At 36.4% G+C, this 18499-nt stretch overlaps 1 protein-coding gene across 2 annotated transcripts in view; it reads right to left on the reverse strand.

Moving 5' to 3' along the window:
• REV1 (REV1 DNA directed polymerase) overlaps nt 1-18499 on the reverse strand; it is a 56265-nt gene that overhangs the window by 28198 nt on the left and 9568 nt on the right. For both annotated transcript variants that reach the window (XM_032100349.1, XM_032100350.1), the window contains exons 2-7: nt 13400-13466; nt 12512-12644; nt 10620-10788; nt 5123-5272; nt 2360-3072; nt 461-568 (exon numbers count right to left, since the gene is read on the reverse strand). In XM_032100349.1, the coding sequence (XP_031956240.1) occupies nt 461-568; nt 2360-3072; nt 5123-5272; nt 10620-10788; nt 12512-12644; nt 13400-13456 (1330 nt within the window). In that variant the 5' untranslated portion in view covers nt 13457-13466. The remainder of the gene's footprint in view (nt 1-460; nt 569-2359; nt 3073-5122; nt 5273-10619; nt 10789-12511; nt 12645-13399; nt 13467-18499) is intronic.

The raw sequence follows: 18499 nt of genomic DNA on the forward strand, positions 1-18499 counted from the left end.
CAATTAATTCTCAGCCTTGACCTTTCCACTTTTCTAGTTAAACAAAGCTTCTTAAACAGAAGGATTATTAGAATATCCCATTTTCTTTTCTTTTTTTTTTTTAACAGACAGTGCCCAAACCCCACTTTTAGTACAACCAAAATTTGATTTTTGATTTCTAATATGGTAGAGTAAAATCTCAGTAAGATTATGTACAATGACACAGAGAATAGTTACTACAGATTTTACTTCTCTCTTCTTACTTTAAATACTGAAAGGGGATAGCAAGAAGAATTCCAGTTCTCTCTTCCACTTGCTTTTGGATTCTGAGAAACTAAAAAGGAATATGAAAGTTGCACGGTCTAACTACTGAAGATGCAAGAAAAAAGACTGATATACCAAATTAATTTTATAATTGTGTAAGTCTGGTTTTTAAAAGGCTTAACTGAGTAAACTGTAACATACAGACTTAAATACTGACCTTTGAGATCTGGTCTATTTCGGATAGCCACAGACACAAAGAAGCAATCCATATCCACGTGCATTATACAGCTCTGTGGCTTGGCTGAGCTCGCAACAGACACATTACCTAGTATGAAGATACATCAATAGAAAACTTGAACCCTAATTTATACACTTTGGTACTACTCACAGTAGTCATCAAGGTCTATTATCAAGTTTTTACCACCTCTAAACCATAAATATTTTGGTTCCTCTCATCAAGAAGGTATTTACTCTGAGAAATGCAAACATAAGCAGCAGACAAACAGCCTGAACAATGAATTAACTTCAGAGTTTCTATTTTTTATTTTCTCATGATTAACACCTTCTACCTAACAAGTTCTCCGAATCCAAGGAGATTAATGCATGTTGTTGGCACTGGATCTTAATTTCACTACATTAACACTGAATCAGGAACAGAATTTTATTCCTTTTCGTTCATCGATCAGAAGACTGTTTCAAAAGATAAAAATGTTAAGTTTAGCTCCACTAAGAACTACCATTATGCTTCATGAAACACACCATAATTAGTTTTAAAAATCCCATGCAACTGGATTTTGTCATTGCTGTACTTACATGCATGCAAACATTCAGCAAAGATGAGCAAGACAACTCCTCACTGAAAAACACACATGCCTCAAACACTACAAATACTTTCTAGAAGTTCAAGTCTGCATGTCTATGTTGCTGACCTACCAAAGGTGGCAATCAAAAAAAGAAATTAATTTGAACAATGCATAAAGTGTAACAGTGAAAAAATACTTCAATACATCAAGTGAACTGTTCCACTTAACATCTCAGTTAATTACTGAGTAATCAGAAAAATATACTCTTGGTTTTATAATTTACAATTTGAACTCATTCTTTGAAAAATAAGGACTGTCTTATAATGGGCATATTTACAAACCAAGCGATCAAGTTAAGGAGCTGCTACTTGCCAACTGAATCATAGGCATTAACTATTGGAATACGCTAGGCCAAATCAAAGAGAAAATAAAAATATATTAGCTTATACCACATTTTGATTTTAAAAAATACACATTAAGTAGTTCATAAGCTAACACATTTGATAACTGGTGTTTCCTAACACAAACACAGGATCAGTTAATTTATTACCTAACAATTTTTTTGATGTGGCAATTTCTCATCAAGCATATTTTATGATTACAAGTGAATAATTTTACAGCACAGGAGTCAGAATCTCTTTAACGGTACAGAGCTAACCTTTTAATTTAATGAGACTGTAAACCAGAGATTCTAAAGATGCAAAATATTTTATCTGTGACACTTTGACTCTCATGAATTATACATTTTTTTCACTTTGGCCCTTGATGCAACGACATAAGTATTTTCTCTTCAAGCCAGGTTCAAAAGTCTCGTATGACACTACTACCCACTTTAACAGACTCAGAGCTATGTAAAACTCTTACTAACAAAAAAGATTTAGATTTTAACTCACATCCAAATGTTACTCATCTTTTAAATGCTCATGCTGAACAGTATGATTTTTTCTTCTCCTTTTTTCCCCTGTGGATTTTCACACAGCAACTACAGACTTGTGTATTTAGATATACATAGTACTTTTCTCCCTTATCAATCCATATATCTTGGTAAAGTCAGGAATACTATTTCTACAACGAGGAATTGAATATAGACCAGAGTATCACATTAAGTAACATTTTAAGTAAAAAAAAACCCAAACAAAGCCAAAAGCAGTTGCATCCATTAGTGTTCACTGCATCAAAGTCATCAAGTTTTTCCAGATAGTCTGACTATAATATGAATATTCAATACTAAACTATGTAGCCTCATTTGGACATTTAATGTACAAAGATATAAGGCATCTTCTTAACATAAACCTTCTTAAACAAGTATCTACCTGTGTCAGTTTTAAGTGCAGACCTGCCTGCTTTCCATTTTTTTAATTTTTCCCTTCCTGGAAAGACACCGCTGTTTTTTCTCTGCAGGCTGTTGACAAACTCTGTCAATTCACACTTCCATGTTGATATATGATGCAGTCTTGAACGTGAATAAAAGTCAGAAATAAAACTACAATCTGAAGGTTTGGACACAGGTAAGGAAGCTGCCTTGCTAGGAGCAGGTACAGAAGTGCTTTTTGTGCTTGAAGGCCCCTGAACAGTTGAGTGGTGAGCACCATTTATTTTAGCATTATTGTGCAAAAATGAAGATGAGGATGAGTTACTCGTAGTCCTGTGTGGACTCCACAAAAAGTCTGTATTTTTGTTGCTTTGCTGCAACTGCTGCACTGCGCAGTCTCTAAAGTCAACCATGCCTTTGTCAGTCTTCCCCTCCTCCTGCACAGGGCCTGGAGAGAACCTGCCTGCAACACCGTTGCCGGAGGGCACCAAGCAATCCTGTGTCTTTAAGGCACTGGTAGAAGTGTGAGCGTGTCCATTAAAAAGGGCAGTGCTGTCTTTATGAGACTGAATCCCATTTTGTTTCCGTATGGGAAAAATCTCCTCCAGCTCTGTAAATCCAATATTGTCACTTTCTTCTTCCTCTTCTTCATTCCAGCTGCTTATTCCATTGGGTGTGATTTCATTTTCCATTTCACACTTTTTAATATGATTTCTGAAACAGATACAATAATTAAATACCATATCTTTACTAAATAAAGGCACATTTACAGGTAATTTCAAGCTTTTTCTTCCTAATTGTTCTCAATATATACTTCAGTTACATTCTCAAGACAATTACCTCAAATTCTGAGCCAGATCCTCTCAATGGCACCAAATACAAAGCCATACCAAAGATTTTACAGATTCTATGTATTATTAACTAGGAGTTTACATGGGAGTGACCATGCTCACATTAGAAAAGCTATTTCCAAGATCTTTAACCTGGTAGGCAGTCTTCAACTGAATTAGAATAATTATTTATTTGTTGATAGAACTGTACTGTCATAGACAGCATGAATGTTGCAGGAATATGCAAACCATCAGAAGGAGATGTCCTTTTATCAAGAGACGTGGTTTTCCTTAACTAGTTACAAACAAACAAAAAGGAAAGAGAATGTATACACAGAGAACTACTTTTTTAGAAAATTATTTTAGATTAATGTGTTAGATTTATTTTTTCTCAACGAAAAAATCTGTTCAAGCTCTAAAAATCAAATGTATACTTAGCTTTGATAAAAACCACAAACAAACTACTTTTCAGCTTTTAAGCATATAAACCAAAATATATTGCCACAAGTGGGCTAGCACAAAGACAAAGCTTTCATTCAAAAAATTAACTTTGGAAATTAAAACCAAAGTCTTCAAGAGTTCTACATATTATTGATCTACTGAAACAAACCAAACTCTCACTCCCAACTCCCAAAGCTAGCAATTTAAGTACACAAAAAAAAAGTGGGAAATAATTAGCTATTCAGTATGCCACTGAAACCAGAAAGCCAATTATGCATGACAACAATTTGGTTAAGATTATCACAAACATAACTTACAGTAAACAAAGTATTTTTGAAGAGCTGTTGGTTGAAAACGGTATATTCAGTGGTACATACTTAGTGGATAGGGAGGCTTTTGAAGTCATGTTTTCCAGACTACATTGAGATTTTGGGAAGTCTGAATATTCTTCTTATTTAAAAACCTTTAACAATGCAATAGTAAGAGGTGATGGTGATTGTACCACTCATTGTTTAAAATATGAGTATGAAATACTGCTTAAGATATTAATTTTGTGGGACTGGTTTTATTTTTCCTAAATGTAGACAAATCCCACTCATGTAGTGATGCCTCCTCAGCAGTATGCATGTCTGGATTTTACAAAAATCAGCAGACTGTGGAAGAACTCAGATCACCAGTACAGATCAGAAAGTACAGTATCTTGCACAGTATCCTTGGCCCCGTTTGAGTAGTAGTGTTGAACCAGATGACATTCAGATATCTTTTCCAACCTAAAAAAATTCTATAATATTATTCTTGCCTATAAAGAACAAACTAACAAACTTCTGAAAAAGATGCAGGAATCTTCTTATTTTAAAAAAATCTATAGAAGAGTTCAAGTGGAATGTTTCTTTCCAAATTCCAATTCCTCTGCCAGTTAAAAAGTTTCACTGGTGCTTTCTCTTCAAGTCTCTTCTCAAGGTCTTAGGTCTCTTAGGATATTTTTTTTATATTGTAATTTCATTTTTTAATCCATCTTCTCTCTCAAGCGTGACTTAAACCTTGGTGTTAGCATACATAATGTATGCTGTGACTTTTTTTTTTAAGAGGCTAAAGAAAGAGATTAACAACTAGTATGCATTTATATTCATTCCTAGGCACCTCTAGCAAAAGTAGTCACCAGCTTTGTATTTTTGAAATAAAGACCTGCTTTTCAGTATCACCAGTCAGAATCCTTTAATGCATGCCTGTTGCTTCCACACAGACATATTACATCCTAGGACTCCTAGGTAATATTATCAAGCAAACTGTGGTCCAAAGACTAGAGAGAGACAAAGCTTGGAGTCAAGGTAACTGAGTTCTGTCCTCAAGTATTTATACAGCTATACTTTACGTTTAAATTTCAGCGCCTCAGAGCTTGCTGAAATTAACTTCAAAAATGCTACATATTTACAAATGCAAACCCATTATGGGTGAATGATGAGCGTCTGCATTACAAAACCAGAAACACTTACACCCTGTTGAGATCTTTAGCGATATTGCTTGGACCTGGCACAGCATCTTCAGGTTTGCATATGCTGTTAAAGTTGAGACCTTTCTGAACACTTGACTGCTTGGTGTAAAGCTGATATGGAATGTGTGAAAGGAGACGTCCAGCTTTAATGCTGAAAAAAAAAAAAAAAAGGAAAGAAATTAAAAAAAAATCCCAACCTTCTATGCTAAAAAAACTCCAAACCCTATTATGTACTTGTAGTTCCTTCCACAACCCCTTTCTCTAACTGGATTGAACTGAAAAGTAACTTGTGATGTGGTGACTCGTACAACAACAGATATTTGCGAAGATGTGTTGGTCAGTTGTTTATATCCATTTCTCTTTCCAACTGATACACACAAACCCCAAATATTTAATTTAAATAAAACAGTCAAAAAACCCTTGGTGACTTTTCAGGTTATTCTACCTGAAAAATGCTAACTGAGCTCTTCAACATGGAACAAATTAGGGTAGAATTTGAAAGAGGTCAGCTAAGATGTGGTTCACTATTAAAAATTAACTACTTTTTCCCTTCTGCAAGGCTAATTACCCCTTCTTGTAAAAAAATCACTGAGGCAAGCTAAACAGAAGAATAATTTCCAAACAGACCTTCCATATGTATCTACAGCAATCATTCCAGTTATGTCCTACTGTGCTCCAATGCATCTACTTCTTCTCTTACTTCTTCCACTGAAACTGCAATTATACTTGAGAAACTGCTAAATTCCTTAGGGAAGCCACACACTCGGAAGTGAAATCATGTCAAAAATATACCACAGGATGATTTCATCTCTCCACCCAAACACCTGTTGCTGGCAGTAGAGGTAACAGCCTTTCAAGCCTATACCTCACCTCTTCTTTGTACACAATTCTTCATATTCAACACTGGGTCAGAGATGCTGGGACTTCTTCCAGCAGAGAAAGCTCTCCCATATACAAAGCAGGTTAGTATTAGTATTTAGTTTTGAGGATAGAACTGGAGTCAAATTTTAAAGCTAATTTAGTTCAGTGTTTTTCCTTCAACACCCAGATGCTTTCTCTTGCTTGAATCTGTACTACTGTCCAGGGAGCTGGACAGTAGAACAAAAGCCCTTAGGAGCTTTCTGGCTGCAATTAGCAAGAATATAGCAGGAGATCACATTTCCCAATTAGATAAATTAAAACTAGTTAAGCATATTCATATACCTGGTAAGGTTTCTAAGGAAATGGGATAGTAAAACAGCCCCAAAAACATATCAATTAAATAGTGTTTGATACATGAATATATATAATTCATAAAGGAACATAATTTGCATTAAACATTGCCAAACAGTTAAAAACACACCTGGGAGAGTTCCAAAGCTTTCTTGTACAACAAGTGGTGACACAGCAACTAAGTTTTTACAATGCCTGATTAGACTGTTTCATATAAAACTGTGTGAACCGAGGTACAGAACCACCTTGGTAATATTTCAGGGTAATTGCTGAAATTTCAAGATGATTAAGCAAGCCCACATTTATTTAAGAACCTGTTCACAACCTCAAGGTTTTCGCTACTGGACTAGCTGCATTACTAGATCAACAAACAGTTGCTTTTTTCCAAACTGTGTTAAGATGCAGCAGTAGGAATCCTAGTTCAGATGCATCATTCAACATCTTTCCCCATGCCACCTTTCCTGTGTCACAGAATTCATAATCACTAAAAAAATTAGGTTGGAAAGGACCTCTGGAGGTCTCTAGTCTAAGCACTGATCAAAGCATTATCTTTGAAGTCAGATCAGGTTGCTGAGGATTAAGTCCACTCAAATTTTCAGTATCTCCAAAGACAGAATTTCCACAACCATCTCTAGGCAGCTGTTTCACTGCTTACTCTCTTTTATTGCGAAAAATCTTTTTCTTATAGTCAAACTTTTCTTCACTGCAACTTGTGACTATTGCCTCTTGTTGTCTTGCTGTACATCTTGAAAAAAATCTGGCTCCACGCCCCCCGTAACCTCCATACAGGTAATGAAAGACAACGATTAGACCCCCGCTCCTAGTCTTCTCTCCAAGCAGAACAGAACCAGATTCCTCAGTCTCTAGTTATGTATCACATGCTCATATTGGTGGTACTCCTCCGAATTCACTGCAGTTATCAGTATTTCTTTCACTGAAAAGCCCAAAATCTGACACACAACTCCAGATTTAACTTCAGAACTGTTGAACCAATTGGAAGAGTAACTTGCCTTGATCTGGACTGTGGTCTTGCTAATGCAACCCAGTATGCTGCTAGCCTTTATCTCCACAAGGCCACAACTGCTGCTTCATGGTTACCTTTTAGGGTAAGACTTGAGGGTCCTGGTGGATTACAAGCATGTCTCCTAGCCAGTGAGTTCCTAGCCTGCTTGGTTGCATGGAATTAATTCTGTCTTATGCTCAGGACTCTGCATTTTGCTTTGTTGAATTTCATTAAGTTTCTGCCATCCCATTCCTACAGTTTGTTGATGCTCTCTAAAGGGAAACCCTGCTTTCCAGTATATCAACTGTTCCCTTTTAAGTCATCCACAAACTCACTGACGGTACTGTCCATTGGATCACCAATGTCCATGTTACTAGTGAAGACATTAAACATCTGACCCAGTATGAACCCTTCAGAAATGCCCCTTGTGGCCACTTGCTAGTTTGACTCTGAACTGCTGACCACTGTGGTGACCAAGGTAGTTGGGCCAGTACTTCCCTCAGCCAGCAGCCCACTATCCAATTCATATCTCCCCAACTCGTCTTCAATAATGCAGCAGGGGACTGTGCCGAAAGCACTACTGCAGTCATGGCAAATGATACCTAATCCTCTCTTTTGCATTCAGAATCCTCATGAGAAAACCAGGTGTCATACCAGACCAAGATTTTTTTTTTAATTATTTTAAACTTTTTTACTCACATTTGGGTTAGATTAACACAGTTCTTTAGGAAAAATATTCACCTAATTTGAAAATCAAAATAAGGAATCTACAAATTCTACTGGTACTTCATGGCAGTTATCCTCAGTCTCTGAAAAGTGGTTTTATTATAAATGTCAAATAATGTTAAAAGAATATTTAAATTTGGAAGTCAAGCTCTCAGATCACCTAAATTTGGCTTTCACTGCACAACAACCTTTCCAAGCTACATAATGGTGTGGTGTATTTTTCAAATAAAGGAATATTGATTTAGGAAGGAGGCCTGCCTGTAATCCTCTTCATTTATTGCAAAAATGGAGAGGCAGCAAAAACACACAATAAGGGGCATGCAGAAAGAATGATTTTGTCACTACAGCAACCACACTACTACACTGGAAACTGGATTTTGCAACTACTGTTACACAGGATCTCTTTGGGATGCTAATTAAACCAAAATTCTAGAGCTACTTGCGTTTAACAACAGGTTTATAAGAGTCTGACTTTAGACCATAGTTCAGAATATGCAAACCTTTTAATGCAGCAATGAAGTTCTACATATGCCTTACGATCCTTATGCAAGTAGCTCCACAGGATCTTATATAGTTTCCATGGCATATTCCAAATTATGACATTTCTGGTGTTTTACTTTAATGTATTTTTGGTGGCTCTCAAAAAAAAAAAAAAAAAATTAAATAATAGCCATTGTAATGGTGCCATGTTATGTTCATTAATCTTTGGAAAGCAAGACAGATGGTGATAAGCACCAATAAAAGACAGGAATTAATTATTCATTTCATTACCAGCAAAGAATTTGAGTCACATGCAGGAAAGTAAGGAACAGGGTTATGGAGACAAGAAGCAAAAGCCAAATCACTGTACTAGCAGTCTGCAACCTGAACTCAATCTTTTCTGTGCACAGAATGTGGCAGGTGCCACAGTGAAAAAAGATGGCATGTGATCATGTAATTAAGGACTAAATCATAATATATGCACATAAGAAACAAATCAAAGGTCCACAGACAAACAACTTCTTCATTTTGCAACCTTGGGTGTGACAAGACCAAAGATCTAACAACACTCTTTTACCAGCAGTTTGTGACAGCAACATTTTAGGGGAGATTCTTAACCAAACGGAAAAAATTACAAACCCATCATATTGCCTACAAGAAAATGGGACAGGGGCTTTTTACAAGGGTGCGTAGTGACAGGACAAGGAGGAATAACTCGAAGCTGAAAGAGGGTAGGTTTTGATTAGGTATTAGAAAAAAAGTCTTTACTGTGAGGATGGTGAGGCACTGGAACAGGTTGCTCAGAGAAGCTGTGGATGCCCCATCCCCGGACAGATGAGGCTTTGAGCAACCTGGTCCAGTAGAAGGTGACCTAGTCCATAGCAAGGAGGTTGGAACCAGATGATCTTTAAGGTCCCTTCCAATTCTATGAAACTGGAGACTCTACATCTACTACATTGATTTTCACCAACTGATCTACTGAGAATGTAATTTGGTATTCCATATACAGAGATGGATTATTTAATCACTGAGTATTCTTTAATATTGTTAAGAAGAAGGGAAAGAAAAGAGAGGTGGTTGTGAAATGAGCTTCTACTGTAGATTCTGATATGAACCCTGTTGTGCTGAGACAGTGAATTCCCCATTTCTTTGTGCTCAAACTCATGTATCTGTCTATACTCAGTTCTTTTGACTTATTCTACAGTATAACCTTTCAGAAGTAGGATGCAGAACCCAAACACAAGACATTAGAAGAAAAAAATTAAGAGATTTCATACATCAGATTCCATCAGGTCTCTACTGAATGTATACAAACTGGTTTTTCCATCTTGGTCAATATCACAACAAGATTTAATGGTGCCAGTAAAAAAAAGTCACATCTTTCAAATAAAACCACACCTACCATCAGTTTTCCAAGTGCTTAAACACAGGGATGATGGAAGAGATAAATGCAAGCCACATTAACTGCTCTGAGCTTGGCTATCGTCTTTATCAAGGACCTAAGAACAATTTCAGTGAATTCTGTATATTCCAGGGCATGGAGAAACCAAAGAACATAAATTCTTTGTAAATAAAATGTGGACTTTTTTTCCCCCCTTTTGTTTTTATTATTTTCTTACAAAGTCACAACACAATAGATGTTTAGATGGATTAGTTCCAATTTTATGAGAACACTTTTCAATTGACATCTTTCTTTGTATACCGATGACATGAAACATATGCAATACACAAGGCAGGCATTTTAAAAACAATCACATAGTAGTTATTTAACATCCTGAGATGAAGTCTGGTCAACTGGTTAGATATTCAATGAAAGTAACAGAATAATGTTCAGTTTCCTAATATGCCTGAAACTTTCTGAATGGTCTTGGTGAAGTTTCAGAAGGAACAATCCCTAGAGAAGGCAAATCTTCAATATAACAGTGGTATTTCTACTCAGCTGTTCCATGAGTTATTTATTTTAAGCTAAATCATAATCTCAAAATGCAATCTTTTAATTTTTTTTTCTCTCCAGATTTTTCATGGCCTTTTTTTCCCCAAAAGGAGAAATCTCCAAATTCAGTAGACCTAAACTTACCTTTCCATGATCCACTCTGGCCGAACTACTTTTTCTCCTTTCAGTTCTTTTATCTTGGCATTTGGAAGATTGGTGGCAATAATGTGAGTTGTTTTTGATCTGGAATAGTACACATGGTATTGGCCTCCATGTAACATCATCAGCCGTCTTAATTCATCAGCTGAGGGATCTATAAAATTAAAACCAGAAATATTCCTGTTTAGTGTCAGCAAATACAGTAAGAAAAATAACTTTAATTGATAAATATGATGCCATGATCAGAAAGAGTGCAAACCATTGCTTTATCCCTGAAAAAAACTTACAAGTTCTTCAAAGAACAAATCAGAAAAACATTTTGCAAGAAATGCACAAAACTGTTTTTGAAAACACTTGATTCGAAATGTGAATATTCTCCTTGTTATAGAGGATCTTCCCACAATATGTATGGTGGAGGGCAGGAAAAAAATACTCAAGTAGATGTAATGTTAAACTATATCAAAAAACGCTTTACATCAACATAATACAAAATTAGCTTATCTTTTCACCAGAGTTTGGGAGAATAGTATATACCCAGAAGCAACAGAAAATAATATCAAAAGGGTTTAGCAACAGCACAGAACTCCTACAAGCAGTTAACTCATTCCTTCCTTACCAGGTTATTCGTGAGTCATGAGAAGGAACAAAGAATACCATAAAAGCTAACAACTTCTCTGATCTCCTCAATTGTGTTAAAAAGAGTACTTATTTTGCAAGCAGAGGTGGGGACAAACGAGAAAAAAGTGTTAGCTTCGGAAAACACTTGCAGTGGTGTCGCACAGGCACCAAAAGATTTGGGTCAGCACTAACACAACGTCTGAATACCGAATCTAGCACAAGATACTTTACAAAAAAAATCTGAACAATACAAGAAAGACAAAAAAAATTTTAAAGGATACAGTTACAATTCCTTCCTGTCAACTCTCAAAATACGTCTAACACTCCATTATACCTCTAACTTCTAACTAAAAATAGCACACACTTTTTCCAAGTGTTAGCCTTCCTACTCCAGCCTTTTGGACAACCATCTTCTAGAGCTCTGTTTGGGGACTAGCAGCTTGAAGAATACACAAATGTTGGATTCTCACTAAAGAAAGTGCCTGCATTAAAAAACCAGTCCAGATGTATTAATAGTTTGACATATCCACCTTACCTTTTCCAATCCGTCTGAGCCCTGTGCTTAAACCAGCACTAATCTATCTCACAGAAGTGCTATGGATCCGTTACATAATAATCACAACATTCTTGGCATAGATCCCTCAAAAAGGCTTCTGGAGAGTTTCCAAAAGGTTATTTAGCTGCTTTATGAAGTAAATAGATGTATGAACATAAGCATGGTAAATAAAAAACCTTACTCCAGCTAACATGCCCTATCAGCCCATCACAGATGGTCCCTACAATGCATAAATGTCTTACCTCTTCTCTTGTTCCTCCTTCCACTATTAGTAGTTTCTGTCTCACACATTATGCCACTCTGAGCAAGGAAACCTTGATGTATTCTCCCAAACATAAATTTAAGCATACAATCTAACCATCACTAATTTGAGAAATTAAAACTTTAGTAAGTGTAGGAGGATGGAAGATATTAAAAGGTTTCATTTCATATAATAAGATCACAGAAATATGGAAAGATCTTCTCCTATTTCTACAAGTTATCTCATGTAAATGATATAGTAAAGCAATATTTATATTCGGAATGTAAATCTGATTTTTTATTGAAAACCTTAATCATTAAAAACAATGGAACATAAAAAACACACACAGTAATTGTCATGTATTTACTTAGTTGCAAATTCATGTGTTTTACAGTTACCTCTACTCAGGATGGTAAACATGAGAACAACACAAAACAGATCCTTAAAAAAATAAAGGTTCACCTGTCAAGCCATTGACGTAGATGGCGACTCCACTAAAGATACTCGATGAAGTTCCATCCCTCTGTTGTTGTATGGCTGAATCTGACCGGAACTGATCCTCCAGTTTCTTAACTTTTGCTGACATATACCCACCCTAGTTTTCAAATTAAAACAAAACACAACCCATGATGCCAGTTTTATTTCCTAATGTTTACATAGAGAAACTGGTCAGTTTTAAGACTGGAAAGGTAAGCAACATTCCTCCAAACTGAATTTGGTTGACACACAAAAGACATTCTTTTTTCAAATGAAAAACAGCAAATGCTCCACCATAAACTCTTATCTACAAGATAACTGCATCTTGTTACCAACATGGCAGGAGTTATTTCATATTTCTTTTTTCTTATAGGAAACGATTCTATATATATAAAAATTCTTATAGAATAAAAAGAAGAAAGAATGGGATGATGCAAATTTGGGTGCTAAATTGATGGCTCATTGCCTAACAAAACAATGTGGTTCCATGTATCTTCAGTTCTTAAATATACATGAGACAGTAGTATTCTAAACATCTATGTAAATTAGGTGCCTCAGTTACTGTTCGTCCAACTACAGAACGTGGTGGAGACAAGCATAAATAGCTTTCAAATTACTTAGTTTATTTTTTAAATGGTGATTTAAAGCTATTCAAGGGTCTGCACTTATTAATAATGAAATTTAGTGATTGTTGTGAACACAGACTTCAAAACCTGGTAATTAAAAACTTTCTTTCGAACTTAATTATGTGTTTTCAAATAAAGTAAAAGGGTTTATAGCACCCCTTTAGCATGTATCACAAAACTGTAACCCCTTTTTAACCACAGTGCTATTTACCTCTTTAAAAAAAAAACTACTAGGTTTTGAACATACCCATATTCCCCATCCATCGCCATCGGCAGCTCGTTTCCGCCATCCACCCCGCCTCATACTGAAGCTTCTGCATAGGAAGAACAATGCTTGATCAATTAAATGTTTAGCACTATCATCAGTGGCATTTCAATGATGGCACTCCAGGCCATTTACAGATTATCACAAAGACTAATTTTTTCAACCAACTTCACTGAAGTATTTGAGTTTCACAGCCAATCTAGAAATGCAAAACTGCATAAAAACCTGGGTTCCTCAGTTTTGTAGTAATGCATACTGTGGTTCCTGCTATGTATCAAAACCCACACATGCACATTTTGCTTTATTCACCCTGAACATAAAAAACTCCATACAATGTTCACTGTCCATTAAAATTTATTAAATTCTTTCTGTTCTTCATACACCTCCTATAAAAAAGAGGAATAATAAAAGCTTCTTAAATACAACTGCTAACATCCATGCAAAATATTGTCTGGGTCATGAACAATCTTTTATTTCCTATATAATACCATAGACATGGTGTGATGCAGGCAACCACCTCCCGGTATTAAAGACTGGATTAATTTCACCAATGGATTTACAGCTGATTATAAAACGTCCAAGGACTTGTTGCTGTAATGCAATATATCATATCAAAGCAAAAAACCAAAGGTGATCTTATGGTCAGAGAAAAGCCAGCTGTTTAAGTGACCTAGTATGATCTATAGTTAGGTTTGTGATTTGATTCTTTGGGGCTTTTTGTTTGTTTGCACTGCTTAATAAATAAAAAAAATAAACCCAACCAGCCAAATTGCAGTTTTCCTTTATGCAAGACACTTATCCCTGGACCATGAGCTGCACATACCCGTGTCCCCAGATGAGCTATTAGTTGGCTAGAACAGAACTCTTGGATAGAAAAAGAAATGCTTGGACTGTGGCCAACTGTTCACCGCACCCAAGTGATTCATATTTACTATAGCTGTTGCAACACTGATTTTAGAATATTGATTAATGATGTAGTAAGATCATGAGGTCACTGCCTGCTATTACATCTCTCTCTTTCCAACCAAAATAGTTCCCTAAATAAAAAAGACAAAATAGTCTTTTGGGTCTATCAACTCAAAGGATGAGGACAAGACTCTGAAACTAAAAAAAAGTGACTGTCTTAAGTCTTCTGTTTCATTAAACACTTTATTTCTATTCCTTTATCCTCCCTAAAAACCACGCAAAACTACAGTAAATACACAGAAGGAAGTCACCTGTTTTTTTTCTCCATTCTTGCCTGCTTTTGAGTCTCTGGACTATTCACAGCATTAACCAGTAACAAGAGCACAGAAACTTCACTCAGCCTTCAGCTTATCAAAAAGCACATACAGTTGTGGATGGAGATGACAACACATTCTGGTCATTCTCCTTTCCAGGCCTTCTACTGCACTGTTCTGGCAGTGCACTACTGCCTCATTTATTGTATTAACATTCTGTTTCTTATGAACCTAGCTGAAAGTGAGTTCTAGCTTTCGTCTCTTAAATCCCTTTTGTCCTAGAGGACCAAGCAGGCATACTCTGATACCCAGTTAAGCCACCTTGGGCTGCAGGCAGGTTTGATTGCAAAATAAGACACAGCTGAAGCAGAAGTTTTTGTAAGTACTATCATTTTCATGGACTACTGCAAATATGCCAAATCAGGCAACCACAGAACTACAGTCAAAGCAGGTACCTTGAAAAGACAAGCATCTGTTTTATGCTTCAGGACCCCTACAAACACAGAAAGATCATGACGTGCCTGGTTCTATTCTAACAGTTGCTCTTACTTGATACACAACCAACAAACACGTCATTGCAGGTGCAGTTACGAAGATCAATCACATGTCAAGGAGATGAGCTCTAAACCAACATACAAAACAAAGCAACCCCTTCTCAGATTGCTGTATTTTCTCTCTAGGTACCTGCATTTCTTACCCAGTGACCTATTTCCAAGACATCAGGCCTTCTGAAATTAAGTTTTAGTGGTCTGGCCTGTATCTAACAGATACCACAGAACTCTTTAAGGAGCACTGAGGAAAAAGAGAGGAGATGAGCTAGATGACCACATAAAATACAAAATTGACTTTTTTCCTGCAGAGGAGAGTATACACTGAAAATGGCTTGATGATTTCTTTCATAGGGAAAATTTGTATTTTTCCATCAGCTGAAGTCAAATGTAATTCACATCTATCACTTCTGGCTAAGAAATTCTTGGAAAAAACAGAGAAGTGTGAGTTCATGAAAAAACAAAAACCATTAATAAAAATGTCAATCTAGTTTTTTTAGATACTACAGATACCAGTGTATGACTCATAAGAGACACCAGAATTTTAACTAATGATTACTCTTTCTCCCTCTTAATAAAGAATGACAAAGTCTTAAACGGTGGCTACACAAAGAATTAGAGGCTCTCTCTTCGTAAGGAGCCACATGGAAAGCACAAGAGGCAATGAATATGAGCTGAACCAGGAAGTTTAATCTTGACATAAGAAAAATATTTTTTAGAGTGAGAACAATCAATGACTGGAATGCAGGGACACGGTAGAGTCCTCATCTCTGGAGATTTTCAAGCTGCAATTGGACAAGGTGCCAGATAACCTCAAGCAAGCTTCCCTACCCATGAAAGGCTAGACTAGATATTCTTTCGAGGTCACTTCCAATCTGTGCTGTTTTGTGATTCTAAGACTATCAAATAGAAAACCTCATAAAAATATAAACTCTTACTCTGAAAAAAACCAAAGACTGTACGAAATGCATACTCTAAATCATCACAACTCCAATCACGCAGAAGACAAGATTTGATAGGTAGTTAACTCTGACCCTATACAACAACCTCCTGCTTAAACTAAAATATTTAATGTTGATAAACCAAAGAACTACCTTCATAAGAGTGACCTTTTCTGAAATCTTGAAACACATTTCCTTTTTATTCAGGACACTGGAAGGTGAGGAAGAAAGATCTCTAGTCTAAAAGTGAAGCCAATTAAAATCAGAATCATGGTTACAGGCCTAGTTTGATTAAAATTAGAAATCAAACAAAACTACTTAGGTCAAGGTGCTAAAAACATGACATATTAACTGCTCAGAAGCTGTCTTCCTGGAGCCTCCGAAACTAGAGAAACTAGGCTGTAATGCCTACTTAAAACATCTGATAGTGATTTACCATTTCCTTAGCAGATGCAATTTTTGACTCAATCCACTTAAGCCAGTCCACCTAAATTCTAAACACACAGGTTAGGAACATGGTGCTTCAGTGATTACTAGATGCCTCTGGCTCTAGTCTTCAGGGTCATGGATTATTTTCTTAATGCTGATATGAAAATCTGGGAGATCAGTTTCTCCCTTTATAGTTCCAGGAACTGAATGATGAACCAAGCTTTCTGGACTACAGAGAAACCTCACTGCTAGACTTGGGCTTACAGTGTGAATTTTTCCTTGAAAATGAAGGTAACCTCTTACGGCTGCCTTGCTGAAACCTAAGGAACAAATGAGCACAAGAAATATCTTTCACAGGATATATTAAACCACAGGAAAAGTTAAGTAAGATTTTAAACATGCTCACTGGTTCATGAAATAAGAAATGTAACAACGGTATGACGCTCCCCCCACAGGAATCATGATGAAGGGATGAGTAAGAGAAACACTTTGTAAAGAACCTGTGAAGGTGGGGAGTAGATGGGGTGTGAGTTGGTAGAAATCAAGACAGGGGACTTCAAACAGCCATCACGAACAGGCCAATTTCAGACAAGAGTTCACCTTTCTTCTAGGTCTTTCTCAGAGTATCTAACTTGTTTCAGAACAGTTTTCTCGGTGTGCACAAATTCAAGAGCACAAATTCACAGAGACTCAGCAAACCACCACAGTTACTAGTTTTTAGGTTCTTTCTAGAGCTTGAAGGACAAGCTACAAGGTGACCCTCTGCCCAGAGAAAAGCTTTTAAAATAAAATTGAAATGCTCATATTCTGGCCCTATGAACATAGAGAAATCTTCTGCAATTTAAAAAAAGAATCCAAACAAACTCTAAAACTCCACAAAACCCTGTAAAGATAAAACCAGTACTCCTAGGAACGGATTCCAGTTTTTCAGTGCAAGATAAATAACTTTTCAAGCAAAAAAGTCAAGTTAAAAACTCCTGTGGTCAGAATTAGCATAATTTGGCCCTGTATCTTCTTCTAGACCACATACAAATGACAAAATCTTATCATTCTGCAAAATAGGGTTAGCTAAAATTCAAACTTCTATTGGATGATCCTTTTCAAAACTGAAGCTAAAAGAGAAACAAAGAGTTTTGAAGCTTTGTACATCACTAGTGGCTCAGAAATAGTCAACACAGCAAAGATATGTAACATCCCTTTGAACACTGCTTCATAGGCCTAGTATTATACTTCCCAATCCACAACCACTTAATCCTGTTACTAAAGACTGTTAATTGAAGCCCACAGATCAGGTAATGAAATGAAATGCTAAGTGTACATTCTATAAATTCTATGAACATGTCTGGGTGCATACAAGACTTACAGAGCAAGGAATGTAGATGTGAATATTGATGCTAATATTTGTTTTAGTCTCAACTGAAGCACACACTAAAGAAAGTTATTTCTTAAAAATATTTTAAATTTAGGATGGTGTGATTGTAAGGCAGTGGCTTTCCATTATCCTGGGCAGTTGGGATAACACGGATAAGGATCCAACCTGGACCAAAACCACAGGTATTATGGGAACAAATGGTTGGGAGCACAGAATACAGACCTCAATGACTCTGTAAGAACTGAATATAGATCCTCATGAGCTTTTTAATTCCAGCACAGTACCAGTCCCTGCTTCTGTCATACACTTCAGCAGCCTCTTTGCCAAGCACTTACACAGTGCAGAGGTATTTCTGCTACCTCTTCAAGTAGCCAACTTGCATCTGGCAGAATATAAACTTTATGGCTCTGCTCTACAAGAAAGCGCATGAACTATTTCCAAAGACAAAATGAGGCTGCACTATGACTCAACAAATAACCCTGCCACAGCTGCGTCTAAATACATCACACAAGTAATGTTCCATCCAGATAATCCAATTTTAGGTAACTGAAAGCTGTATGGAAGTGTAACAC

The sequence above is a fragment of the Corvus moneduloides genome, chromosome 2 (assembly GCF_009650955.1).
Source record: "Corvus moneduloides isolate bCorMon1 chromosome 2, bCorMon1.pri, whole genome shotgun sequence".
Taxonomy (NCBI): Eukaryota; Metazoa; Chordata; class Aves; order Passeriformes; family Corvidae; genus Corvus; species Corvus moneduloides.